Source organism: Acinonyx jubatus, chromosome E3, assembly GCF_027475565.1.
Source record: "Acinonyx jubatus isolate Ajub_Pintada_27869175 chromosome E3, VMU_Ajub_asm_v1.0, whole genome shotgun sequence".
Lineage (NCBI taxonomy): Eukaryota > Metazoa > Chordata > Mammalia > Carnivora > Felidae > Acinonyx > Acinonyx jubatus.
In genome coordinates, this window is record NC_069398.1 from 8,271,021 (window position 1) to 8,299,009 (window position 27,989).

The 27,989-nt window shown below is 48.1% G+C and overlaps 1 protein-coding gene across 4 annotated transcripts; it reads left to right on the plus strand.

Moving 5' to 3' along the window:
• The first annotated feature begins 100 nt into the window (after positions 1-100).
• Positions 101-27,980, plus strand: NDE1 (nudE neurodevelopment protein 1). 4 transcript variants are annotated; one of them, XM_027043179.2, is made up of 10 exons: positions 101-254; positions 7,679-7,804; positions 9,152-9,305; positions 15,601-15,749; positions 20,604-20,740; positions 22,208-22,387; positions 23,724-23,815; positions 24,841-24,995; positions 25,436-25,506; positions 25,811-27,980. In XM_027043179.2, the coding sequence occupies exons 2-10, from the start codon at positions 7,722-7,724 to the stop codon at positions 25,885-25,887; spliced, it is 1,098 nt and encodes a 365-aa protein (XP_026898980.2). In that variant the 5' UTR covers positions 101-254; positions 7,679-7,721; the 3' UTR covers positions 25,888-27,980. The 4 variants fall into 4 exon arrangements, with proteins under 4 accessions (XP_026898980.2, XP_026898981.2, XP_026898982.2 ...); XM_027043180.2 differs by lacking the exon at positions 25,811-27,980 and adding an exon at positions 25,683-25,750; XM_027043181.2 differs by lacking the exon at positions 25,436-25,506 and having other exon boundaries at positions 102-254.
• Positions 27,981-27,989: the final 9 nt, after the last annotated feature.

The following is a 27,989-nucleotide window of genomic DNA, read 5'->3' on the forward strand; positions in this document are numbered from 1 at the left end:
CCCGCCCAGCAGCCGGAGCCTCCCAAGCCGGGGCTGGCCCAGGGCAGCCGCGTGGCCACGCCGCGCCCTGGCCTGGGAAAAAAGTTTCCAAACCGCGCTGCTAGGCGCTGATTGGCCGAGGCGGACGCGGTCCCGCGGCGCGGCAGCCAATGGACGCCGCCCGCCGCGGGCGCGGGGGCGGTGGCGGTGGCTAGAGGCCGGGGCAGCGCAGTCTGCTGCTGCCGCCGCCGCCCGTGCTCGCGAACCAAGCCCGGGTAAGTTCGGGGCTGCGGTGGCCGGGGGTGGGGGCCGTCCCGGGACCGCCGCCACCGCCGGGAAACTCTTCCGCCTGCCCTGGCGCCCGCCGCGCTCTCGGGACTCCCAGGAGCCGCCTTTCAGGGAACCTGCCGCGCCCCTCGCTTTCCCGTCGCTTCCCGGCTGCCCGCGCTCCGCGCTTCCCGGGCGCTGGGCTCAAAAGTCCCGCTCTCTGGAGCCTCCCTTGCTAACTTTGTGCCTTCCCACCTTTGTGTCCTCGCGCCCACCTCTCGCCTTTGCCAGCTTCCTTTCTCTTCTAGCGCTGGCCTCTCTCCGACCTGCTCTCCTCCTCGTCCCCAGTCCCCGCTGCCCGGCTCCTTTGCCCTCCAACCCTCCTCTCACCCCCACCGTAGGCTGCCCGTTGACTCCCCTAGTCTCTCTTCTCGCTGTTTTCGGCCTTTTCTCAGTCCCCGCCACCTCTTTTCTTCCTGCTGCCCCAAACTCCCCCCCTCCTTCTCGTCCCTCCTCCTCCCCGCTCTCGTCCACTGCCCCTTGCTACTTCCACCCTCACTGCAGGCCTCTTTCCAAAAACCTCTCCCCTCCTTGGCATCTCCCTGTCTTCGGGAACGTGTTTGGAACAGCCTCCTTCCCTCTGCTTTTCTCAGATCTCTGCTGCGGGAAGGTTCAGATTTCCCCTGACAGCACTTAGGGGAAGGATTGGATAAAGGATGAAAACGCTTATTCTACGGTTTGAATGCAGTCGTGGGGCTCACCTGCCTCTCCGAGGTCATGGGAAATCCCGCCATCACCTTGGGAAGCTACCTTATCTTCTCCAGTCATCTCAAGTTCTCTGCCTCCTGAGGGTCTGAGCTTCCCTGATGTCTTTGTCCAGGGTTTGTACCAGGTTGTGCCTCTTTCTACTTTTAGCCTCGAGGCCCCTTTTAACTTCCTTTCTAAAGAAATGGCCTTTTACAGCGTGCACTGGGCAGAAATTTGTCATTTTCTATGCTGGTTTTGTTTCTGTATTCTTGGATAGGATGGCATTTTAGGACATGGGTAGGGTTCTTTGAAGAGCAATTGGATCCCAGTGGCTCCCAGAGCCACTTTTCTGCCCCCACCACCACCCTGGTATTCAATCGGGATCGAAACTTAAATCTTTCCTCTTAGTGTGTCACTCGTGTAGCATTAGATCCTTGAGGTCTCAGAGGCCTCTCCTTGGCATATTTTATTCTCTCATTTCGGATATTAGTTTCTTAACTTGGGTGATTCTCTTAGGATGTTATTTTTGTTTCCAAAGTGTGTTCTTTCGCGTTGAAATGTGTGAGCCCAGGGAGATTACACTCCCTTTCCTTACCAGATAGATTACACTCCCTTTCCTTACCAGATAGATTACACTCCCTTTCCTTACCAGATACTTTCCTAACGCGAGTGGGGCTGCATGCAGAAGGTTTGTGTCGGCAGCTAGTACTGTTTGCACCTAGACCTGACGTGGGTGCTTCGTCTCTGCCTGTCCCAGCAGCGCCTGGCGCTTAGTAGGTGTTTGGAAATGTTTGAGAAGGGGTGGAGAGAGAAGCCACAGTAGGGAAAATTCTTCCCTTGGCATCTTGATTCGGTAGAATAAAATTATCCTGGAACAACAGCCGTTCTATTTTTTTGATCCCAGTTTAAGCTTTTTAAAATTTCAAAGGCAATATATGCTTACCATAAAAATCACTGTATTTAGCAGTGTGTCAGTTACAGGCTCTGATCTCTTTGCCTGCTTTACCCCGTCTGGTACAAGCTTCCAGACCCTTTTCATGTATGCAGAGAGAGCGAGATACATTTATAAACAACACAGGCACCCTTTCTTAACATAGCATGAACTTTCTTCCATATTCGTTCGTATGATTCTTAACAACTGCGTAATTTTCCAGGAAGTCCCCTGTTGACAGTTGAGTTTCTCCAGTTTTCCACATCAGTGGATGATGGCGTGCACCCTCGAGTATATGTCCTTGCATGCCTATCTAAGTATTTTTGTAGGAAGATCATTATAGACTTTGAAAGCACAGAGACAGAAGCCAGACTTGCTGACTCTTGACTGGTGTTGCCCCAGTGATGCCACTTCTGCAAAATGCAGAGCCCACGTCACCCCCCTGCCCCGCCAGAAGCTGGGGAAGCACCTGCTGACGTTTGGCAGTGTCTTTGCCTCCCTCCCTTTCCCTTCGGCTCTTCTGTGTGTTTTGATTGGGAAGGATTTGAGGCTGGGGTGAAGGGTGGCGAGTTACTTCTTGATAGTTTATACATGTATTTTGCTCCTGACCAGCTGTGCTGGCTTTCTTCGCTGAGAGGAGAGCCAAGGGACATTGCTTTGTGTTTTCTAGGGTTTTGAAATCAAAGGTATGTGTGTCTCAAGTATGTTTTCAGCTTGCGGAAACACATTTTTGTAGGAGTAGGAGATCTAAGCGATGCCAAGTAGAGAATGTATGCTTTTCTAGCTTCTTGCTCCCAGCTTGTTCCTCCTTGCATACTGTAGCATATACTTTTGAGGTGCCCATTAGGTTTGTCCACAGAGCTGCTGGGACACGGTGGCACGATGGTGTGTTGAGAGCACAAGCCGGGAGGCAGAAGGCCTGTAACACTTGTAGCACAAAAGGAAGAAAGGCAGGAGCACTCGCTCATTTTTTAAGCTAGTGGCTACAGAGTTGTATATACTGAGACCCAGCGTTAACAGCTGCCTGCCACAGCGCTTTTTAAAAGACTGTGTGGGCCAGATGAAACGGGTGAATCTGACCTCTCATTAGCCTGTTTGCAACCCCAAGGAGATCTTGAACTGGGATTCAAAGACAACACCCTCCCCCAACTTGCACTTGGGTTTGGGGTGCCTCTGCCATTGGCTCCTGCCTGTGGAGATGGCCAAGGTATGCCGTGTCTCTGCTCCAGTTCCTGGTCCTAAGAACCCAAGAGACTGACTTACTTATTCTTGCAGTCGAACGGCTGAAAGAGCATAAACTTGAAGATAACTTCCTAGGTGCCCAGCACACGGCTAATGGAAGCTGGAGATACACTTGAGGAAATTATGCCGGGAGAAGGAAGTCTTTGCGAGTCCTCTTACTTGGTTTCCATGGCAAAGAATAATGCGCATTAGAATGTGAGACGTTTCGAAAATCATACCTCTTTTTAAGATCGTTATTGCATAGCAAAGTGAGGTTCAGCTGTTACTTCTTCCTCTATAACATGTTTTTCCTCTTCCCTAAGGATTGTTATTCCAGTGCAGGGGTTTCTGGTTGAAATGCCAGGCCTGTGGTTTTGGTCCTTGAGTTGAATTAGTTACAGATTGTGCAGGCTCCGGTAGGAGCTCAGGTCTCTGCTTAGCTTCCCCTGCCCTCGCCCTGAAGTCCAAAACCAGGGGCACCTGGCTGGCTCAGTAGGTGAAGCGTCCGACCTGGGCTCAGGCCATGATCTTGCAGTTCGTGGATTCGAGCCCCTTATCAGGTTCTGTGCTGACAGCTTGGAGCCTGCTTCAGATTCCTTGTCTCCCTCTCTCTCTCAGCCCCTCCCCTGCTGGTGCTCTGTCTCTCTCTCAAAAAGAAACAAAACATTAATTTTTTTTTTAATAAAAAACAAAACCAGAGCTTTCCCATCAGCATGGTTGTAATTAGAGCCTCTCTCACAGTGGAAATACCTCTTAAAACATCTCAAAGTCCCTGAGGATTCAGTTTTAGTTCTCACCGGCTACAGTAAATGTTTTAGGAAGCTTTTTCTCCCTAAAACTCATCTGTCATAAGAGTTCAAGATGAAGGTTATTAAACTCCAGTATGAGATACTCCTCTAGTAAACCCGGGAAGGGGGTAGTTTCCAATGTGGTATCTTCTCCCCCAGATCCTTCCAGCGAAAGAGATGCCACTCAGGTGCTGAGGGAGAGTGGCGCTTTCCCCATCCTAACGAGCATCTTAAGGATTTACAGATGTCAGCCATAAACTGGTCTTGAGAGCTTTCTGGCTTCCTGCCTTTCCTTCACCTGACATCCTCTTCCTGCTAGTACCATTCTACAAGCATTTATTGAGTGCCTGTTACATGCCAGGCACTCTTCTAGGCATTGGGATAAAAAAGCAAGACAGAGAAGGCCCTTGTGCTCAACAACTGGTATTCCCATGGGGGAAGATGAACAAAAACAAAATGATGATAGAAAGCAGAGGTTAATATAAGAGAGAAGGGCTGGAGGGGGTATTAGGTGGGGCATCAAAATAAGGTCTCTTCAGGGAAGGCGGTTCAGCTGAGATCTGAATGATAAGAGGGACACCTGGGCATAGATCTGAGGGAGAAGCATTCCAGGCAGAGAATAACAAGTGCAAAGGCCCTGAGGTGGGAGCAAGCGAGGTATGTTCAAGGAACAGAAAGAAGGCAACGTGGCTTGAACTTAAGCTAATGATTGGGGTCTGGGGTAGAGAACGTTTAGAGAAGTATGCACGAACTAATTACATTGAATATTGGACATGTTGTTTTTCCAAACAGCGGGAAAAGTCCGCCTACATCCATTGTTCCTTGTTCCTCACTTTCTTGCCTTACTACACAGACCCCCGTGCCACGCATTTGAGACTGTCCTCAGTAAGATGATCGGTAGCCACACGGTGCTCACTCGCGCGGGCTCTTGACATTGTCGGCACTGGTTTGTGCCTTGGTATTAGATGAGATCTGGGTTTATTAGAGCTTCGGGCTCCAGCAGGGAGTACCTACCAGACCTAAGTTTACCCTCACCCATTGCCAGGTTAATTACTGTCATTTACACTCCAGCTGCTCTATTCCTTTTACTTCCAATGAACAAGATCGTTCACTACTTACCTTCATTAGGATTCTTGGGGCAGCAATCCAGCCCTAACTGGCACATTCAAGAAAGGGAGTTGGTCATCTGTCATAACCTTAAATCAGGTATGACTGGGTCCAGGTGTTCAAATGATGTCATCAGGACCCAGTGTCTCCACCTGTTGGCCTTGCTTTCCTCGGTTTTGGCTTCGTTCTCTGGCCGACGCCTCCTTTGTGGTGGAGGAATGACCACGGACAACTCCAGGCTTACCTCCTACTGCCTTACCCTAGTGGAAAGAATGTCTGTCTTTGTTCCTCCCAGCTCTATGGAGATATAATTGATGTATAACGTTGTGTAAGTTTAAGGTATATAGCATGATGATTTGGTTTTTTCTTTTTTTTAAAGTTTATTTATTTTGAGAGAGAATCCCAGGCAGGCTCTGTACTGTTAGCGTGAAGCTTGATACAAGGCTCAGAACCAACAACCATGAGCTCATGACCTGAGCCAAAACCAAGAGTTGGACGCTTAACCGACTGAGCCACCCAGGCGCCCCTGTTAGTGTAGCATGACGTGTGGATACATGTATATATTGGGAGCCGATTACCACAATAAGATTAGTTAACACGGAGAGTGTGTTTCTCGTTGGCTCTGCAAAAGCCCTATGCCTGGACACTGATTGGCCCTGCTTGGGTTAGGCCCACCCCTGTCTTTGGCTCAGTTGGGGTTGGGACCACCTGTGAACCAATCACTGACCTAGTTTGGGTTAGGCCCACCCCTGTCATTGGCTCAGCAGAGATTAGGCTGATGATGGAGACATCCATTCCATCATGTGCCTCCTCCCAGATGCTGATACTGAGTCAATCTAGTACATCTGAATCACTCTGGAATGAGCATAGGGTTGGTTTCCCCAAGATAAGGGTGTTGTTACAGAAAGATGGAACAAAAAATGCTGGACTGGAAAAAAAAGACAACGACGAATGAACAGCATTCTGTTCTGCCCAGCTTCTGTGCTTCCATCAAGCTTTCAGACAGACTCTGTTCCCCAAAAGGGCGTGGGGGTGGGGTGGGGAACAAGCATCTTGTCCCTGGAATAGGGAAGGGAGAGAAATTACGAAGAAGATGTGAATATTGGTACTAACAAATCTATTTATCAAGAAGTGCTGCACTCAAATAGAATTATGATTGTTTGATTTTTTTTTTAACCAGGGATCCAGAAGTTGGTGATTTTGTCCATGCCAACACTAACTTATTTAGCTGAATGATTCATGTTTGTAGTCAAAAATACAGCTTGCTATGTCTTGGCGGAGTGAGGGGTTGCATTCATTCTTTGGTCCTGAAGGACACACACCAGACCGAGAGCTCCCTGGAGGGAAGGAAGGGACCTTGAAGACCTCTCATTTGCATTTTTGACAAGTTCAGAGCCTTACATAAGTTCAGGGAATAAGCTTTTGCACGGAGAGGCTCTATCAGCAGGGAGTCTGTGACCTGACAGCTGTTGGGAAAGATCTGTGCTCTAGCCTCTCCTGCATTTCTCTGAGCCCTCAGAGCCAAGGCCCCATTCCCACCCCCTACCCTCTACCTCCCCTCCCATTTGTCTTCTCACACCCACTTCTCCAAAATTCCCTCTACTTCCTCTTCTTTGCCTCCTGGTAATTCAACCCCGTTTATTCCTCCTCCCTCCTCCTCTGTGTTGAAAGTACCCTTGCCCACGTCACCGGTGACCGACATTTCTTTCGCGAAGTCTCCTGGATATTTTCCAGCCCTTATCTTAGCTTCTCTGTTGCGTCGTGGATACTGGGGAACATTCCCTCTTTTCCCCTAGATGCCACGTCCTCCCAGGACAGCTCACCGTCTGGTTCTTGCCTCTGTTTCTCCGCTGTCTCCTTTGACTGCTGTTTCTTTCTTTGCCTACCAGGCAAACATTGGCATTCCTCAGAGTTCCATAAATAGTCCTCCCTAGATTGCCTGGCGGTTCCATCACAGGATAAAGGGAAGAAGCAGCTACAGGCTCAGGACTCTCAAATTTGTGTCAGCCCAGGGTTCGCCCCAGAGTCTCAGATCCACTGTTGTTTCTAGATGTGCCACAGGCTTCTCAAACCCGAAGTGTCCCAAACTGGGCTCCTTATCCTCCTCCTCAAAGACATTCCTTCTCTTAGGATTTGTCTCTGGTGATGAGGATGGTGGGGGCACCGGGTGTCTAAGCTGGAACCCTGGGAGATGTCCTCCGCTCCTTTTTTTTTTTCCTTGCCCCTCCTCGAATGAAATAAATAAAATCTTGGTAGTTTTGTCTATTTGTGGAATGTTTCCTGTGGGTGGGCTGGATTTTGTCTGCCTTTGATGTCAAGTTTTGGCAATGTTTTATCATTTAACCCGACATAAAATTCAGGAATTTTTTTTTTCCTCCCTGTTAAAGATCCACTATTGGGTTAAGTGTCCGACTTTGGCTTGGGTCATGATCTCGTGGCTGGGGAGTTCAAGCCCCATGTTGGCCTCTGTGCTGACAGCTCGGAGCCTGGAGCCTGCTTCGGATTCTGTGCCCCCTCCTCGGGCCCTCCCGTGCTCATTCTGTCTGTCTCTCTTAAAAATGAATAAGTATTAAAAAAATTTATAAACATCTGCTGTTGAACCAGATATGCAAATAATTTTAAAGCTTTTCTCTCCCAGACACCATGCTGCAAGAAGAGTGACCCCTTCCTCTGTTTCCACAATGGAGGACTTGGGAAAGACTTTCAGCTCTGAGGAGGAAGAAGCAAGCTACTGGAAAGATCTGGCCATGACCTACAAGCAGAGGTCAGTCTTCCTAAGTCCACCTTGCTTTTTCTCCCTATCACCGTGGCAGCAGCCATCGATTTTGTCGCTCTTAGGCCACAAGCACTACGAAGGACTTGACATACATTCTCTCCGTTAAATCTCAAAACGGCCCTGTGAGGAAACAGTTGTCACCTCATTTTACAGATGAGGGGGCTGAGCCTCAGGGAAGGCAAGTAATGTGTCCACCAAGGTCACACGGCCAGTAAGGAGCAGGCCTAGGATGTGAGCACCAAAGCCTGTGGTCCCAAGCAAACCACCGTGTTCCTTCCCAGCAGATTTTAAATTTGAAAGAAGTGATTCTGCGTCCATATTTGGGAGGAGAGTGTGTGTTCAGCATTTCTTCTTTTTATTTCTTGTGGGCTCTTACACTCTTCGTAGGGAGGTCTTATTCTAGTCCCTCTAATTCCCTAATTTTATTTATTTATTTATTTATTTATTTATTTATTTTTAATTTTTTTAAACATTTGTTTATTTTTGAGATAGAGAGTATGAACAGGGGAGGGTCAGAGAAAGAGGGAGACACAGAATCTGAAACAGGCTCCAGGCTCCGAGCCATCAGCACAGAGCCCGACGTGGGGCCCGAACCCACGGACCGCGAGATCATGACCCGAGCCGAAGTCGGACGCCCAACCGACTGAGCCACCCAGGCGCCCCTCTAATTTTTTTTTTAATGTTTATATTTGAGAGAGAGAGAGCGTACAAGCAGGGGAGGGGCAGAGAGAGGGGGGGACAGAATGCAAAGCAGGCTCCAGGGCTGCCGCAGGGCTCGAACTCACGAGCCAGGAGATCATGACCTGAACCAAAGTAGGACGCTTAACTGTCTGTGCCACCCAGCACCCCTAATTTCCTTACTCTTAATTCGACTTAAAGATAATTCAGGCTTAGCATTTAAAACCGAAAAAAAAAGTGTTGCTTGACTTTTAAGGACTGAAAAGCTGGAATTGGGTGTTTGTCCCCCTTCCAGTGGGACAAGGAAGCACTTAGGTCCGGTTTCTCCTTAAAAGTCAATCTGCAGAGGGTGTGCAATCCCACGAATACTTTCCACACGTTGAGTTAAAAAATATATATATATGGTGAAAGAATGAGTGAAGAGTGAATGGGCTTTGGAGTCAGGCACCCCTGGGTTCAGGCCTGAGGTCTGCTTCTGACCCGTGTGACCTTGAGGCAGGTCAGTCGGCCTATCTGAGCCTGGCTTTATCTGTAAAGTGAGGTCAGTGATAGTTTCCGCTTCCGCTTCAGTTGAGTGAAGAGCTAATCCATGCATAACCCTCAGTAGCTCTAAGTGCTCGATAAATGCTTCCCCTGACACGGCCGGCAATTCTGTAGGGCCGAAAATACCCAAGAGGAGCTGCGAGAGTTCCAGGAGGGAAGCCGTGAGTATGAAGCCGAACTGGAGACGCAGCTGCAACAGATTGAAACCAGGAACAGGGACCTCCTGTCGGAAAATAATCGCCTTCGCCTGGAGCTAGAAACCATCAAGGTGAGAGGAAACCGGCAGCAGGTGTGGGGTGTGGGGTGTGCGCCTGGACAAGGGAGCCCTGCCTTGCGAGGGACTGCGGCCAGCCCCGGGCTCCCTCCCACCCCTAGGCCTGCTGGGCGGATGTGGTGGTGGAACCCTTGGTTGCCCCCCATGGGCAGAGCTCTGTGGGAGCAGATCACACAGGTGTCCCCGTGGCCCATTCTTGGGTGTCTACCACAGTCCCACAAGGCCTGCAAAAGAAAACGTTTTGAGAGGATGGAGTGTCACTAGGTTTGCTGATCGGGGGTATGATAGCCCCTAGATGCCTACTGATGTTTAAGTTAAAGTAAAATAAGGACAAATTTAACTCCTCGGTTATACCAGCGACGTTTCAACTACACGACAGCCGCATGTCTAGTGGGTATCATTACTGGACAGAGTGGTGCAGGATATTTCCATCATTACAGAAAGTTCTGTCGGACGGAGCCAGTCGAGACCAGGTTTCTCAGCCTGGACGCTGCTGACATTTGAGGTCAGGTCATTTTCAGTTTAGGGGGCTGAGTTGGTTGTTTGTTTGTTTTTAAAATTTTTTTTTGTAATGTTTATTTTTGAAGGAGAGAGACAGAACGTGAGTGGGAGAGGGGCAGAGAGAGAGAGAGGGAGACACAGAATCTGAAGCAGACTCCGGGCTCTGAGCTATCAGCACAGAGCCTGACATGGGGCTCAAACTCACAATCTGTGAGATCATGACCTGAGTGAAGTCAGTCGCCCAACCGACTGAGCCACACAGGTGCCCATAGGGGGCTGAGTTTTACACTAGGATGTTTGTGGGGGGTTTTTTTGTTTAAAAAAAATTTTTAATGTTTATTTTTGAGAGGGAGAGACAGAAAGAGTATGAGTAGGCGCAGGGGAGGTACAGAGAAAGGGAGACACAAAATCCAAAGCAGGCTCCAGGCTCTGAGCTGTCAGCACAGAGCCCGACACGGGAGTCAAACTCACTAACCATGAGCTCACGACCTGAGCCGAAGTCAGACGCTTAACTGACTGAGCCACCCAGGCTACCCATGGTTTCTTTGTTATTGTTTTTTCCTTTTAAGTTTATTTATTTCTTTTGAGAGAGAGAACAGGGGAGGAGCAGAGAGAGAGGGGGAGAGAGAATCCCAAGCAGGCTCCACGCTGCCAGTACAGAGCCTGATGTGGGGCTCCATCCATGACTATGAGATATCAGGGCCTGAGACAAGATCAAGAGTTGGGAGCCACCCAGGCACCCCACACTGTAGGATGTTTAACAGCATCCCTGGTCTGCATCCAGGGGATGTCAGTAGCTCCTTCTGCCCCAGATTATGACAACCAAAAATATCTTCGGACATTGCCACGTATCTGGAAAACCACTGGTCTAAAGGGTAAAGACTACCTTTTGGACATGCTATAGGGCTTAGCAGATAATCGCTAACACTGTGCCCTGGAGACTGAGTTTCTCAGCCCTCACTGATAAGCAGGATCACCCGACAAGCTTCGTAAGTATCAGGCCTGCACCCACCCCCGCCGTGAGAGTCCTGGTCTCAGTAAGTCTGTGGTGGGGGGACACAGGCATGTCTGCCTGTCTTTTTTTTTTTTTTTTTTTTTTTTTTTTTTTTTAGTAAAGCTCACCATGTAAATTTTGACGAGCTGCTAGGGGAGGTGTGGTGGATAGCGGAAGATGTGCTCCCAGCCTTCTGGCAGCTTTGTGGGGAAGACAAACCTAACTCCAAAAAGCACCTAGGGAAAAGATACTCCGTGACGTAGTACCGACCAAGAGATCCTTCACACAGAAAGGTCTGTATGCAATGGAGACGCAGCTGCTGGGAGGGATTTGAGCTGGTGTTTGAAGGTGAGAACAGGGTGTGTGCGTCTGTGTTTGTGTGGCCAGCAGATCGGGGCAGAGGGGTTAAGGAAGAGCTAATCTGGACCTTCCGCAGACACAGACGAGAACAGGTTGTCAAGCAGACCTGGGAATCCTGGCTTTATGAGTTCATGGGAAACAGCGGGGCCAACAAATGGACTGGGGATTGAGGGATGGGGAGGGGCGGAGGAAAGACCCTGAGTCCTCAGAAGCTGAGCTGTGGAGTGCAAGTTGTATGTTGTAGACCGCAGACCCCAAGCTGGCCATCTACAGGTCATTCTGGCACATGCACGGTTTTTGCTTAGCCTTCAATGGCTCTTTATTCTGTATATTATGAAAGCTTCCATGCACACAGCCAGGTTGAAAGAATTTTCCAGCACCCGTCTGTACATCCACCACCTGTGCTCTACCAGTAACCTCTGCTGTACTTGATTCTTATTACCTAGCTATCCCTCCCTCGGTCTACTTTTCTGTTGCATTTCAAAGTGATTTGCAGATACCTATTGACCTCCCTGTAAATACTTCAGCGTGTTAGTGTTAGCTAGAGTTGAGGTTTTGTGTATAGTTCGTTCTTTTGATAGTAAAACTTACATCTGTAGTGTTTTTTTTAAATGTTTGACATCGGTATTCAAAGTTGCGAGGCTTCCTATAAAAATTGGGATTTCTGACTTCCTTTGAGAATCAGCGGATCTGGCCATACCGGGCCTGCATTTTTCCCCGGCAGCGAAAAGCCAGGTAATGGTTGAGTGCTCACCAGTCCATCCCAGTCCCCACTACGGTCCCCCACCTCTGTCTCTGACACTGAGGAATGAGTGTCCCTTGCTTGATGCCTACACCTGGCCCATACAACTCAAAACAGCCTGGCCCCTACAGGCATTAGTATTTGACCCCTGCCATGAGCACTGAGGGATCACTATAGCTCTTAGCCTGAAGGGGACTCGGGGTGGGAAGCTGTGTGGAGGGAAGATCAGCAGCAGTATAAATGATAGTTGGGAGAAGGAACAAGGCCCACCACGGAGGCAGACTAATACTGAGCAATGATGAAGTAATTGTTTCAAGACTGAGCCCTTGAACCTGCGGAAGCCGTTTTGTTTTGTTTTTTTTAATTTTTTTTTAATGTTTTATTTATTTTTGACAGAGAGAGACACAGTATGAGCAGGGAAGGGGCAGAGAGAGAGGGAGACACAGAATCCGAAGCAGGCTCCAGGCTCTGAGCTGTCAGCACAGAGCCTGACGCGGGGCTCGAACCCACAGACCGCAAGATCATGACCTGAGCTGAAGTCGGACACTCAACCGACTGAGCCACCCAGGCGCCCACTTCAAGAAGACATTTTTATGACAGCTACATGACAGATGCATGAGGCACGGAGCGTAGAGTAGGAGAAGCAATAGAAATACCTTGGAATAAAGAATACTTACTTGCCTTGGGGTACTTGGCTGGCTCAGTCGAGTAAGAGCATACGAGTCTTAAATAAACTAAAAAAAAAAAATTACTTATTTTTTGAGAGGGGAAGGGGAACCTAAGCAGGTTCCACACTGTTGGTACAAAGCCTGACGTGGGGCTTGAACTCAAAAACCTTGAGATCATGACCTGAGCCGAAATCACGAGTCGGACACTTAACCAACTGAGCCCCCCAGGCGCCCTGAGGGTGCAACCCTTCATCTTGGAGTAGTGAATTCGACCCCCACGTTGGGTGTAGAGATTACTTTAAAAAATAAGTAAATAAAAACTGCCACCAGCACCTATTTGTCAGTCACCTAAGGGGAATGTATTCGGCTGTGTCAGACTTCTTGACAACTGGCTTATTCATCACAAGTTGAATGTTAAAGCCTGTAAGGGATCAAACAGAGCGTCTGTTGATGGCTCCATCAACTGACCGCTTATAATAATTAGCGCCAAATGAAAGCGCAACATTTAGCAACAGCTTTTCATGTCTGCAAGTTCAAAGGACATCATTTGAATCTGAATGCTGGTGGAGAGGCCCGTTAACTGCATCTTCTTGAACGTGTGTTTGAATTTAGGTTAATGACCTAGGATCCCATGCCTTCCTGTTTTATTTGGAGATGCACACAAATAAAGGGTGTGAGGCCGTGAGAGCCAGGCCTGGGAATTGGCCCCTGTGTGGGTCTTGGTCTGCCCCTTCTTGACTGAGCGGGGATGCTTCCTCTGCTGCGGCCAGGAGACACTATCAGAGGGGACTGGCCAGGAAACAGAGTATCAGAGGGGACCGGACAGCGTGAGGATGTGGAATTGCCTCCGTGTCCTCACCCTGTAAATAATCTGCTTGTTCTGCGGGAGTGTGTCTTTCACAGGGCTCTCGCCACGCCTCTCTGGCCTGGGCACCATTGTGTCATTCTCCCGGTGCATCCAGACTGTTTCTAGCAACGCCTTTGTTGACTCATTTGAGTCCAGAAGAGTTTGACTGTTTTTCAAACTTCCCAGTTTGACTTTGGGCCTTTCCTATGGGAAGTGTTTTCTTTTGTGTGTAGATGCAGGGAAAGCAGTAAGGGTGTTTGGTGAAGGAAGGTAATTTGGGAAAGGAGCCAGAGCAGAATGTATATGTGTGTGTGTGTGTGTGTGTGTGTGTACCTATGTGACCTGTAATGAAATGGTTGAGGGCACTTTAGCATAGTTGTTTCTTTGTTTTTTTGTTCTTAATTTTTTTGTTTGTTTATTATTTTGAGAGAGCGTGAGCGGGGGAAGGGAGAGAGAGAGGGAGACACTGAATCCAAAGCAGGCTCCAGGCCACAAGCTGTCAGCACAGAGCCGAACACAGGGGTCAAACCCATGGACCTTGAGACCATGACCTGAGCTGAAGTAAGTGGTGCCGTTAGCACAGTTTCCTTAAAAGCATAAGCCCCAGGGCGCCTGGGTGGCTCGGTCTGTTAAGCATCTGACTTCAGCTCAGGTCATGATCTTGCAGTTTGTGAGTTTGAGTCCCGCATCAGGCTCTGGCCTGACAGCTCGGAGCCTGGACCCTGTTTCAGATTCTGTGTCTCCCTCTGTCTCTCCTCTCCCCTACTCATGCTCTGTCTCTGTCTCTTTTTCTCTCTCAAAAATAAACAAACATTAAAAAAAAAAAAAGGCGAAAAAAGGAAAAGCACAAGCCCCAGTGGCCCAGGTTGGATCTAGGCTCAGGCATTTGCTACCATTTGACTTTTGGCTAATGGGGTAGGCTCCATTCACATCTCCGAAATGGCATTCAGCGAGGCATCGTAAGCACGGTCCTGAGCCCAGAAGCTGGCCCACAGTAAGCATGCGATGAATGTTAGCTGCTGCAGTTGACTGTTCCCTTCCTTGGAAAGCACTAGTCAAATCACACTAAGCTACTTTTGGTGATAAGTAACAGGTTGTGGGGTTTTTTTGTTTGCTTCCTTCCTTTGCTTCCCTTCCCTTGCTTCCTTGCTTCCCTCCCTTCTTCCCTTCCTCCCCCAAAAGTCCCCAAATCCCTTTCAAACCCTCATGCTACACGGGGAGTCTCGACATAAAGTTAGAACAGTTATCAAACTAAGCACATGGTTTTCTGCTCTTGTTACGAGGCAGCAGCAACCAAAGCTGTTGTGATTCCTTACATGTAATCCAAGGATGTCATGTGAGGTGGATCTGTATTGCCCTGTGGATGTTGCTTGGAGACATTTATGTGGTTTTCTGTGGCTGTGTGGATGCCCTTGAACAAAATGATGGCTTTGAAGATCGTTGGGGGCTTCTTACCCAGAGGCTGCAGGGACCAAGTTTGGGAGGGGGCAGGGTGGTGCAAGGTGCTAGTGGGCTGGGAGGCAGGAAGTACTTGGTACATAAGAGCTTTGAGCGGTGGCCCCGTTCTTGCCATCTGCCCTCCTTTGCTTCAGAGTCCGTGTCTGTGGAGAGAAGGTTCTACTGACTGAGGTTAGGCTTGTCCCTTGGTTGTGGTGGGTGGCCACGAGGCTGTCTGGAGCCACCTTGGGGAGTGATAGGAAGAATGACCCCATAAAGATCCTGTACTAAGGAGGAGCTAAATCCCTTAAAGAAATCAGGGCGCTGGGGCGCCTGGGTGGCGCAGTCGGTTGGGCGTCCGACTTCAGCCAGGTCACGATCTCGCGGTCCATGAGTTCGAGCCCCGCGTCAGGCTCTGGGCTGATGGCTCAGAGCCTGGAGCCTGTTTCCGATTCTGTGTCTCCCTCTCTCTCTGCCCCTCCCCCGTTCATGCTCTGTCTCTCTCTGTCCCAAAAATAAGTAAACGTTGAAAAAAAAAAAAAGAAATCAGGGCGCTGACGGGCTGTGCACACGGGGAGGTACGGATGCTCATGAGCTAGAAGCAACAGCGCCCATGACAACAGGAGTGGGCACAGTCCAGGAGTAATCCTCGGTATTTTAAGGCAATGCCAGGGAAGGGAGATAAACATAGCTTATCAGAAGTCTTAAATCACACACTCAGTGTCGATTTTGATCTTCAGGACAAGTTTGAAATGCAGCACTCTGAAGGCCACCGGCAGATCTCAGCCTTAGAGGATGACCTCGCCCAGACCAAAGCAATCAAGGATCAACTTCAGAAATACATCAGAGAGCTGGAGCAAGCCAACGATGACTTGGAAAGAGCAAAGCGGTACGTCGGGAAGGAGAAACGGGTTTGGGAGCCTTTTTTCTCTGCTGTTGGCTTCCAGCACATGGGTGCCAAGCACCGTGTTGAGTCTAGAGGATTCAGCCATGAGCCACACCAAGCCAGTGACCGTCCAGGAGACAGACAAAAGACACATCAGTGCAACCTGATGACAGCAGTAAGTGCTGCAAGTTCAGGTGCGATGGGGGTGCTTAAGTGGACACAGAAGTTACACCATCAGTGGGTAAATGTCAGGCAAGGCTTCCCAGTGGAAGTGGCAGTTAGGCTAAGACCAGGGGGATGTATATCCATGACCCAGGGGAAGAGTATGAGGTGAGAACATTCCAGGCAGAAAGGCACACATGTGCTCATTACCGCCCTAAGGTAAGCATGTTCAGAGAACAGTATTTCTTTGCAAATGTTTATTTAGTTTTGAGAGTACGAACAGGGGAGGGGCAGGCAGAGGGGGACAAAGATCCAAAGTGGGCTCCACCTCTAACAGCAGAGAGCCCGATGTGGGGCTCGAACACACAAACTGTGAGATCGTGACCTGAGCCGATGTAGGGTGCTCAACCAACTGAACCACCGAGGCGCCCCCAAAGAACGGTATTTTGTAAACTGACATTCTGTTGCTGAGCAGAATACTACCAATGATAACTAAAATTTATTGAGAAACTACTCTGTGCCAGCCCCCCCCCTTTTTTTTTAATGGAAACACATTAAAAATTAGATATACATTGCATATAGTGGCATGCACAGATTTTTAGCGTACAGGTCCCATCAGTTTGGGCAAATGGCATATACGCTCCCGCGACCCACACTCTTGTTAAGATGGGATAGCTTTGTGTTGCCCCCACAGGCCCCTGTGTTACTTTTTAGCGGTTGCTTTAGGATAACTTCACTGTACCACTTCAAGTAAAATGCAACAGCCTTGCAACCTTACAGTTTGATTTTTACCATCCTTGAACTTTATGCTATACTTGTAATACTGCTGTGTCTACAAATGCCGTAGATTCTGAAACGCGTAGCTATCGATTTGGCTTTAAAAAGCCAAGTGTATTTTATTTTATTAAAAAAAATTTGTTTAATGTTTGTTTAGTTTTGAAAGAGAGACAGAGCATTAGTGGGGGAGGGGCCGAGAGAGACCCAGAATCGAAGGCAGGCTCCAGGCTCTGAGCTGTCAGCATAGCTCGGGGCTCAAACTCAGGAAGGGTGAGATCATGACCTGAGCTGAAGTCGACCGAGCCACCCAGGTGCCCCTAAAAAGCCAAGTATATTTTAAAGAAATGAAGAGAGTAAAAAGATAGCCTTTTATATTTACCCACATATTTACCATTTTGGGTTCATTCCTTCCTGAGGATCTGGATTTCCCTCTGGTATCCCCTCCCTTGGGGCTTGAAGAAGTTCCCTTAGGATTTCTTTCTTTTTTTTTAATTTTTTTTTTATGTATATTTATTTTTGACAGGCAAAGACAGAGCATGAGTGGGGAGGGGCAGAGAGAGAGAGAGACACAGACTCTGAAGAAGCTCCAGGCTCTGAGCTGTGTGCACAGAGCCCGATGTCGGGCTGTAACTCACGAACCACAAGATCGTGACCTGAGCTGAAAGTTAGACGCTTAACTGAGCCACCCAGGCGCCCTTTCCCTTAAGATTTCTTATAGCAAAGGTCTGCTGATGGTGAAGTCTCCTTGTTTTAGTTTATCTCCAAGTGTCTTTTGCCTTCATTGTGTTCTTCTTTTTTTTTAGGTTTATTTGTTTTAGAGAGAGTGGGGGAGGAGCAGAGAGAAAGGGAGGGAGAGAATCCCAAGCAGACCCCGCACAGTCAGCACAGAACCCGATGCGGGGCTCTAACTCGTGAACCATGAGATCATGACCTAACCTGAAGTCAGGTGCTTAACCGACTGAGTCCCCCCAGGCACCCCTGCCTTCATTCTTGTCCACTGGATGTAGAATTCTGGGTTGACAGCTGTTGTGTTTTTTTTCTTCGGTGGGTTCTTCCACTGTTTTTCTGGTTTCCTTGCTTTAGGTCAGAAGTTAGTGGTCATTTGAGTGGTCACTCCCCAGTATATAATGTGTTTTTTTCCTAGCTGCTCTCAGATTTTTCTCTTGATTTTTTTGTTTGCAGCAGTTTGATTATGATGTGCCTCGGTTTTATATACATGTGTCTTTTTTTTTTTTAAAGTGTTGGATTTAACCAGAATAGATTTTTTTCATTTCCTTCAGTAATTCTCAATACCCACTGTGGGGCTCAAACTGGTGACCCTGAGATCAACAGTTGGATGCTCTTTGGCTGAGCCAACCAGGCGCCCCTATATGTATTTATCTTGACAGGGATTTGCTGGGCTTCTTTAGTCTGTAAATCTCTCTTGACAGATTTCACTTGGGTCATGATTTCTCAAAGATTTGCGCTGGCCCATTCTCTCTGTCCTCTGTCCTTCTGGGACCCCAACTACACACATCAGTCATTTTGATAATTGCCACACAGGTCTCTGAGGATCTGGTCCTTTTATTATTTTTTTCCTCTAATATTTTTTCTTTCGGTTCTTCAAATTGGATAATTTCTGTTGATCTAGTTTCAAGTTCGCTGCACCTTTCTCTCCAGTCTGCTGATAAGCCAATTCCAATAGAGCTTTTAGAGATTGTATTTTCAGTTCTAGAATTTCCTCTAAAAAAAAAAAATAGTAATTTCCATTCCTCTACTGTGGTTTCTCTTTATATCCTTGAGCATAGCTAAAGAAACTACTTTAAAGTCTTTTTCTGCTAATTCTAACCATGTAGGTTACCTCAGGGCTGCTTCAAGGCCGCTGTGCAGATGCATGGTCCCAGTGTTAGCCAGAGACGTGGGAAGAGAATTTGGGGCTCCCATGTGGGGTGGATTCCATCACTGGAGCTGTAGGCAGAAAATTTATGAAGATGCAAAGTCCACCCAGATTTCGTTGATCAAAGCAAGTCATGTGGCCCAAGTCCAGAGCTGGGAAAGTACATTCCACTCACAGGCCGTGGCAAGGATGTGGATGCAAGAAGGGAGGGAGAATTGGGACCACTTCTCATGGGAGCCAGTCTACCATTCACGTGGTTGAAAAATAATACACAAAGGGTAGAGTTTTTTATGCAAATTCAGGCAAATAAAAATAGAAATTGGTGTTATCCCTACTCTCCTCCCCAACAGCATTCTATACATGCTGTTGTACATCTTCTTTCATACAACAGTAGATCTTGGGGATCTTTCTGTATCAGGACGCAGAGAATTCTTTGTTCTTTTTTTCCCCCCAAGTGCATAATATCCTATTGTATGGTTGGTATTGCATAATACATAATACTTTATTTGTCCAGTCCCCTGTGGATGGATAGCTGCTACATTTGCATTCTTGTGCGGTGATCAGCATTGCTGTGATGAATGATGAACACTGCTTGCACAGATGTTTATCTGGAGAATAAATCCCCAGAAGTGAAATTGCAGGGTGAAGGGATAGACGCATGCGTGATTTTGATAGTTGTTGCCCGATTGTTCTCTCTGTAGTTACATCGCTTTACATTCCCAGCAGCTATGTGTCCTGTTTTCCACACAGAGTGGTTTTCAGACTTAAGATTTCTGCCAATCTAGTCAGGGCCCAGTGGATACATTTCTGAATTATGCGTGACATAGATTCCTTCTCATATATTTAAGAATGATTTCTGTTTCTTTTTCTCTGAACTTTGCCTTTTTTTTTTTTTTTTAAACTTGGGTTGCTGGTTGTTTCTCATTTCTAGGAGACCTTTTATATATTTGTTGATGTGGATTGAAAATATTGAGAATTTGTCATTTGTCTTGGAGCTTTGTCTGATGTATTCATTACTGTCAAGTTCTCTGATCTCTCTCTAGTCGATCAGTCACAGTGGCAGGGCAGGGTTTAAACAGCCGTTAGCCTGGGTTTTCTTTCTTTTCTTACATTTCTTTCTTACATTTCTCACTCTCGTGTGCGCTCTCTCTCTCTCCCTCTATATATGTATTCACATTTTTGCCAAATGCTGAACATTTGGGTGTTAAAATCAGATGAGATAGAGGTGAGGCCCCAGTCATTATTATAGAATGAATAAAATTCTGGAATACTCAAGTTTTATATTTAAAAAAAACTTGGGGCGCCTGGGTGTCTCAGTCAGTTGAGCATCCAACTCTTGATTTTGGCTGAGGCCATGATCCCGGAGTCGTGGGATTGAGCTCTGTATTGGGCTCTGTGCTGAGCGTGGGGCCTGCTTGGGATTCCCTCTCTCTCTCTCTCTCTCTCTCTCTCTCTCTCTCCCTCTCCCTCTCCCTCTCCCTCTCCCTCCCTCTCCCTCCCTCTCCCTCTCCCTCTCCCTCTCCCTCTCCCTCTCCCTCTCCCTCTCCCTCCCTCCCTCCCTCCCTCCCCCTCCCCCCACCTCCCCTGCCCCTTCCCCTGCTTGCATTCTCTCTCTTAAAAAAAAAAAAAAAACATAAATAAAAAACCTTAAAAACGGTACAATTTTATTTTAGTAGGGTATTCGGAACACTGATTTGCATTTTGAGTCTCCAGGAAGAGATGGGAGTTTCCTTTCCTGGCATTTGGACCTGTATGTTGTTCTAAATAAGGTGCTGGCCCTTTGCTAAGTGCCATATGGACATTTCTCACTTAATCCTCAGGATGGCTTTGTGTACCTCAAGAGCTAAGATGATTCTCCTTCTGCAGGTGAACAGCCTGGGTCCCAGAAGGTTAAGATGCTTGCTCAAGTCTGTGGTGTCCAGGAGGTGCCCATGCTGGGACTCATGCCCCCTGTGTCTGCCCTTTCTCATCTCCCTGTTCTGTAGGCACCACATGGATGCCACTGTTTGCTCTCCGGGACAACTTTGCTTTTCTCTTACCAGGGCCACGATCATGTCTCTGGAAGACTTTGAGCAGCGTTTGAATCAAGCCATTGAGAGAAATGCCTTCCTGGAGAGTGAACTTGATGAGAAGGAGAATCTTCTCGAATCTGTTCAGCGCCTGAAAGATGAAGCCAGAGGTCAGGAAGACTTGGCTTTTTTCTGTGTGCCCTGACCGGTGTTTTCCCCTCTCCCTACCTGAGAACAGCTTCTCCTACAATGTTGCCCAGTATTACCTTTGCTGGAAATCTGTGACCTGCCCTAGTCAGAGGGCATAGAACCACACTGGGCAGGCCTTGTCCCCGCCCCATGGTAAGAATTGTCAGATGTCTGACCCTGTAAAGACCCTCTGTGGGTATTCAAACCACCACTGGCTTTTTGTTCAGCAGGAGTGTAAGAGTTTTGTGGGGAGAAAAGTCTTGATGGAATTGCTAGCTAGCCCATTGTTTCTCTGAGCTGATGGCAGCCGAGGCAGTGGTTTCCAGCTCTGAATTCCCATCAGCATTTGCTCCGTGGAAATTTGCAGTTCTGGGGTAGATCTGGGTGCAGAAGAACTTCTTGAACATCCCAATTAATTGTTCATAATACTAATTTAGTTTCTAATGTATAGCCAGTAGAAGGGGGATTAAAAAGAAGAAACCTGCAGGTCTGAAAGGTAGTTCTTCAGTGGTTAAATAAATGACAGAGATTCATTTTATTTTATGTAACGTTAAACAGTTGTTAAAACAAATAAGGTATAGATGTGAATATGGCTAGATTAAGACCTGTTGAAGGAAGATAAATCATAGACTGTAAACGCGTTTCTGTTTACACTTAGTAAGAATTATTCCTAACATACGCTTAATAGATAATAGATAAACTGTACATCTGAAAACGCAGAGAAAAAAGGATTGAAAATATCTCCCCCATATTGTAGTGATAATGAGTCAGGAGGCCCATAGGGGGGTTGGTGGGGAAAGTGTCTTTTCCCTTAGTATGCTGTATACCCTGTTGAGCTGGAAATATCTTGAAGCAAGTAAAGCATTAGTGTATCTATCAATGCCATAGTTTTTCATAATTTTTAAACCTTTTGGTTTTTGTTTTGTTTTTATTTTTAAGTAGGCTCCATGCCCATCATGGGGCTTGAACTCACAACCCTGAGATCAAGAGTCACACGTTCTAGGAGCACCTGGGTGGCTCAGTTGGTTAAGCTTCCAACTTTGGCTCAGGTCATGATCTCACAGTTCGTGATTTCAAGCCCTGCGTTGGGCTCCGTGCTGATGGCTCAGAGCCTGGAACCCACTTCGGATTCTGTGTCTCCCTCTCTCTCTGCCCCTCCCCACTCATGCTCGCTCTCTGTATTAAAAATAAAACATTAAAAACAAAAAAGTCACATGTTCTACAGGCTGAACCAGCCAGGCGCCCCTAAACCTTTTTGGTTTTATTACAAAATCATGTAGTTTCACAAGCCTGCTAGGCAAGGTCCTGTGGGTTTCACTCCCCTGAGGGTTTCCGCCCATGGGTTTTCATTCTGGTGCTTCTTTTCCCTGACCAGTGTCTACTGTCGACCCTCCCTTTGCCCCGTCCCCTGAAGCAAGGGCTTAATCTGAATCCTTGTCCTGGCTCAGATTTGCGGCAGGAATTGGCTGTGCAGCAGAAGCAGGAGAAACCCAGGACACCCATGCCCAACTCGGTGGAGGCCAACAAGACAGACACAGCTGTGCAGGCCACGGGCTCCGTGCCGTCCACCCCCATAGCTCACCGGGGACCCAGCGCCAGCTTAAACACACCGGGGACGTTCAGACGTGGTAAGAGAACGGCAGTCAGGGGGATTTGCCTTGTTTCACCAAGCTCTCCACGGGTAGGGTGCTGGGTCAGGGAGGTACTGGCACTGGCTGTGCTGCAGGGAGCAAACTGGGTGCTCAGAGGGGCAGAGCTTTGAGACAAACTGGAAGAGCTCGGGTGTGAGGCAGTAGGGAGCGGTGGAGTCTGCGGTGAGCCGGACAATGGAAGCTTCTTCCCAGGGGTGGCTGCCACTGTGCTCCCACCCCGTGACATGTGGGCCCAGCATTAGCGGACCTTTCCGTTTTTCATCAGAAGCCAGAAATCCTCTCGTTGAACGTGAACTCTCCTAAATTTAAAATTCCAGTGATCAGATAAAAAATTTAGAAAACCTTTTATGGGTCTAGTGAGACGTGTGTCTAGAACTGGAGCTGGTGTAGCCTGGGGTGCGTGGTTAAAAAAAAAAAACTCAACAACGAGAAATTGGAGATTTTGCCCCAGCTCCTCTGCTGATTCACAGAGGCTGTATCAGGCTGCTTAATAGGAAATTACAGTAGGCAGCTACTAGTGCTCCGTGTGGGCTAGTTAGCCGCTGTGCTTAAAGTGCTTTGCATACGTGTGACCTCACTGAATTCTTAGCACTGGCCCAGGTGCCGTCCCCATTTGACGGATGAGGAGACTGAGGCCCTGAGGAAAGTAGCTCGCCTCAAGTCATATGGGCGGTAAATAGCAGAGCTGAGATTCAGACTCAGGCCAGCTGGCTCCAGAGCTCACATTCCCTGTTCCTGCCATATCCCTAGGCTCATCCCCTGGGATGAAGAGACTGGTGAGATTTCCAGAATGCCCATCTAGAGCAGTGTTTTCCACACTTTAGTATGCACATGACTCAGCGGGGCATCTCGTTCAAATGCACCTGAGATTGAGCGGGTCTGGGCAGGACCCGAGATCCTGCGCCCTAACCAGCACTCCAGTGATCCTGGTGCCTCTGGTCCCCGGCTCCTGCTTGGAGGAGAGAGGCTCTGGAGAGTTAAGACCCTTCCAAATGTGGTTTGCTTGGATGGTATTCATGTTCATTAACTGTATGGAATTCATAGAATTTCAAGAAGACTTGGTTGGATTTTGATTTCAAAGAGTAACGTGTAAAGGTGAACAGTTAATACAGTCGTTGTAAGGCTGCAAAAGGTCGGTCATCCCATAGACTCCTCGCGTGTTAGTTAACTTTTGAGTGAAACGGGCAGCATCCAGGATCAGAGCGTGGGGATTAGCCTCCCTGCCCCCTCACCAGGGTTCCACATGTAGGGACATGAGTGCACCGACTTAGACTGGGGATCGCTCTTATATGTGCTCCCTTTGCACACCCAGGTCTGGATGACTCCACGGGTGGGACCCCCCTCACGCCCGCAGCCCGGATATCGGCCCTCAACATTGTGGGAGACCTACTGCGGAAAGTAGGGGTAAGACCGCCGCCTTCCCGGGTTTGGTGTGGTTCCTTGCCTGTGTTTCAGGATACCTGAGAGGGGCGACTTTACTGGTTCCTTTCCCCTGTAACAGAGCGTCCCCTAGCGTCCCCTAGCGTCATTTGAGCTCCTGTGGGCTTTGTTGTTGACAAACACCCAGAGCTCTGACTCCATCAGCCCTTTGACCTCTGTGCATATCTTTCTTCCCCTGCCATTTTTCCTTGGAATTCGGGAAATCTAGCTGGTGTCTGTGATGTTTTTCTTAATTTAAGAAAACTGAGAAACATTTGAAAGTTCTTTGCCTTTTAAATGAGGGAGTCAAAGACAACATCTCAAAGGGCTAGAGCAAAGGACTCGACTTGAGGTTTTACTTTCACTACAGGGAAAGATTTTTTGTGTGTGCTTAAGAAATAACACAGGTATTCTGTGTAGCTGTTGCTTGTGTTTTTTAAAATGATGCCTGGCGAATCACATGATTTAACTCCTGCCAGCCTGTGGTCAGCCAGAATGTATATAGTCAGAGCTGTGCCTTCATAGAAGCTTGCGACTCTTTTCTCGTGTTTTTACTTTAAGATTTTGGTTTTCTGGTTTTCTGTTCTATAAACATGTTTCTCTTTAAATGTTTTGCCCAGGTAGAGTATAGATAAGCCTGGGGCGGTCTCAACGCCCTCTTGGTTTTTATGGGGTCTCTTTCCAACAAGGCACAGTCCTCCCACACAAGCCACTCTGTGCACGTTTGATAAAGGTAAACAAAAGAGTAGATCATCCCGAAAGTTGATTTCACGTTTCCCATAGGCAGAACTGGATCATTGGCAGGGCTGGTGATTTTCCAGGAAGCTCCTAACTGTCTTAGGCCAGTGGCTCTAAAGGGCGGATGCACGCGGGGTTCCTTCAGGGCCCCACTCTTGGAACTCCCGCCCTACAACACAGTTCGAGAACCCCCGTTTGAGGTTATTGTCTGTGTACAGGCTCTGGGGACAGGGGAGGTCTGCTCTTGAACCTGAAAGCACGTTTCTATGCAGGCGCTGGAGTCCAAACTTGCATCCTGCCGGAACTTCGTGTACGATCAGTCCCCAAACCGAACAAGCGGCCCGGCCTCGGGGCGGGGGAGCAAACACAGAGATGGCGGTGGCGAGAGACAGCCAAGCAGCAGCGGCGTGCCTCTAGGTGACAAAGGGTCAGTACCTTTTTAGCTGTCCGCTCCTGGGGGGAGCCTCTCACCCCTGACCGATAGCCATTTTGTAAAAGTTGGAGGATCAGGTCAATGAACCTTAACCCTCCACCCCCTTGGGACGCAGTGAGGTGGTGTCTTCCGGTGAAGGTTAAGGGCGAATGGCCAGGAAGAGGCTCGTTTTTATTACTCGAATCTGCAGCCCCAGCTCCTGGTCATGCTGTGAGAATGTCCTGTATGAAACACTTGTTTGGGACTTGAGCTTCAAAAGCTTCTCTGTTTCCCCTAGAGGAGGATTTTTTTTTCCTTAAAAAGAAAAAAAAAAATCTTTAGAACCTCAGGAAACAGGGACTCCATTCCGGCCAGACTAGATTCCAGTAACCTGATGGGAAAGCACAACTCAGACTCTGACAGCTTTGGGTATTTTCTTACTTGAGGAAAATCAGGACAGCTTCTGGATGGGTTGATTTCCTAAGCTGCGTCGCCATGTTCCTGGACCCCGAGCCAAGTAACTTGGGTAGGTGTGGGGCAGACAGAGATGATGGGGAACGAAGAGTCGTTTTCCACAGTGCGCACGTGACTTCCGACCCCGTCGAAGAGGGTGTTTTTAGTGGGTCTGGTGTGACTGGGCTTTTTGTGTGGCCTCGGGAATGTGCGAGCTCGATGGCCAGTGTCCTTTTCTTCGTTTCGCAGGAGAGAAAATTGACACCCAGGGAGACCCTGCTCCTGACTCTCTTTACTCTTAGAACTTTGTGGGCCCTGATGTTAGCCAGTCTGTGACAGCTGTAATGTCCGCCTAATTTGGTTTGCTCTGTCTGAAGGTTGGGAAAACGCCTGGAATTTGGGAAGCCGCCTTCAAATATTTCCTCACCGTCGCTGCCGTCAGCCCAGGGTGTAGTCAAGATGTTGCTTTAGGAAATCCACGGAAGCCGAAGCCCCTGGTGTGTCTGTGTGGGAGTCGTTGCTTTTCTTTCCCTCCTTAAACTAGGTTTTTGCTTTGTTTAAGTTAGTTTAAGAACTACGAGCAAACAGTCACACTAGCCACTGAGGCCATCGCCTATGGCCCCTGGTAGCTGTACCCGTGAAATGTTGTCTCCTCCTCCCCAGCCTCCTTGCCAGTGCGTTGCAAATCGACAGGGACAAACCGGACCCTCTGGACAGGGCTCCGTGGTGTGGATGCTGAGGCCACCCCATCATTTTGAACTGACCTGAGTGTTGAAGGATTTGGGGGTGTTTTTTTAATGACTGGAATTGCCTTAAAAATGGGATGTGAGCCCATCTCAGGCCCAGGCTATCTTCCATAAGAAAATCTCCGTGCTCTGTGGCACCAGAAAGGTCTGTGTACTGAAATTGTGTCTAAGAGAGAAGAGTAGGATAGGCACGTGCCTTTTTTTTAAGAAAACACACTATGGTGTAGTGTACCTCTGGGACTCACTCTGCCTCTCACTGAGGCGTTGGGAGCTGTGCTTGTGTTTCAGAGGCGATCTTGTGTGGACAAGGGCGATGGAAACGTCTGTATCTTCTTTAGATCGTTCCCGATCGTTGGGTTTCCTGGAACTTGTGCCCTGGCCCTGGGGGTGACCTCCCCTGACGGTCGTTGGGGTGGCGTGGCCTTATGAGTACAGCCCCTAAGAACAGAACTTCATTCAAAGCCATGATAAAGTAACCATGGTGGCCTCCACATAGGATTGAACCACAGGATTGTTGTTGGAAGCTTCCTTGTGAAAGAAGACACAAACACGGGATTTTCACGTGGACGGAGTATGTGCTCAGCCCTGCCCGTCGTGAACGGTTGGCTCACACTTTTGGAGGCAAGTTAAAAAGAACACGTGAATTTGGGAGCATGCGCGCAGCTTAACCACCCTTTGTTACTAAGTTATTTTTCCAAGAGAAAAGCAGAAATATCCTTGAGTTGAAAATAGAACTTTTCAAGTGCTTTTGAAATTCAACAGAGAATTAATCTCTGGTGCGCAGTTCATTACCATGGGAACATTCTAACCTGTATCGGGAAAAGACGGACTTCTATTTTTTTTAAAAGAACAATAAAATCAAGAGAAACTCATTTTCCACGTGGTGGTGGTGGGTAAATGCTGCTTTGTGCCTTGATGTTTGCTCGAACGGTGGCAGAAATTTGTTTTTGAACCAAGTAATCAAATACGAAAAAACTCTACTTGAAAAAAATTCCTCTTCACGTCAGCTTCTTAGAAGTGTATTTAGGATATGTTTGTGTATTGCTGAGGGTAGGTTCACGTTTGGCTATTGGCTTGAGTTCTTCCATTGCCATACCTCTTCTCAAATCTGTTTGACCTCTACGGAATCAGTGGGTGGAATCAATTTGTGTGGAATAGAACTTCTGCAAGGAGAGGACGCACGGCCTGGTTTTGCATGGCCCCCGTAGTAACAATGGTTTTTATGTTTTTAAAGGGGAAAACAAAAACGGAAAGATGAACACGTGACAGAGACCACATGTAGCCTAAAATATTGACTGTCAGCCTTTACAGAAAAAGTTTTAGGAAGTTGGGGGTGCCTGGGTGGCTCAGGGGGTTGAGCGTCTGACTCTTGATTTCAGCTCAGGTCGTGATCCCAGAGTTAATGGGATCACCTCCTGCATCAGGCTCTGCATTGAGTGAGGAGCCTGCTTGGAATTCTCTCTCGCTCCTCCCCCCCACTTCTGCACCTCCCCTGCTCAAGCACTAATGTTCCCTCACTCTCGCTCTCAAAGAAAAAAAAAAAGTTTGTCGGTCCCTGCTGGATGAAGTCTTACGTTTTTGAAATTCAAGGATATCTTGGGGCGTGTGGGCGGCTCAGTCGGTTGAATGTCCAACTTCGGCTCAGGTCATGATCTTGTAGTTCATGAGCTCGAGCCCCACGTCGGGTTCTGGGCTGACAGCTCGGAGCCTGGAGCCTGCTTCGGATTCTGTGTCTCCCTGCCCTTCCCCTGCTCTTGCTCTGTGTCTCTCAAAAATAAACGTTAAAAAAAATTTTTTTTAATTCAAGGAT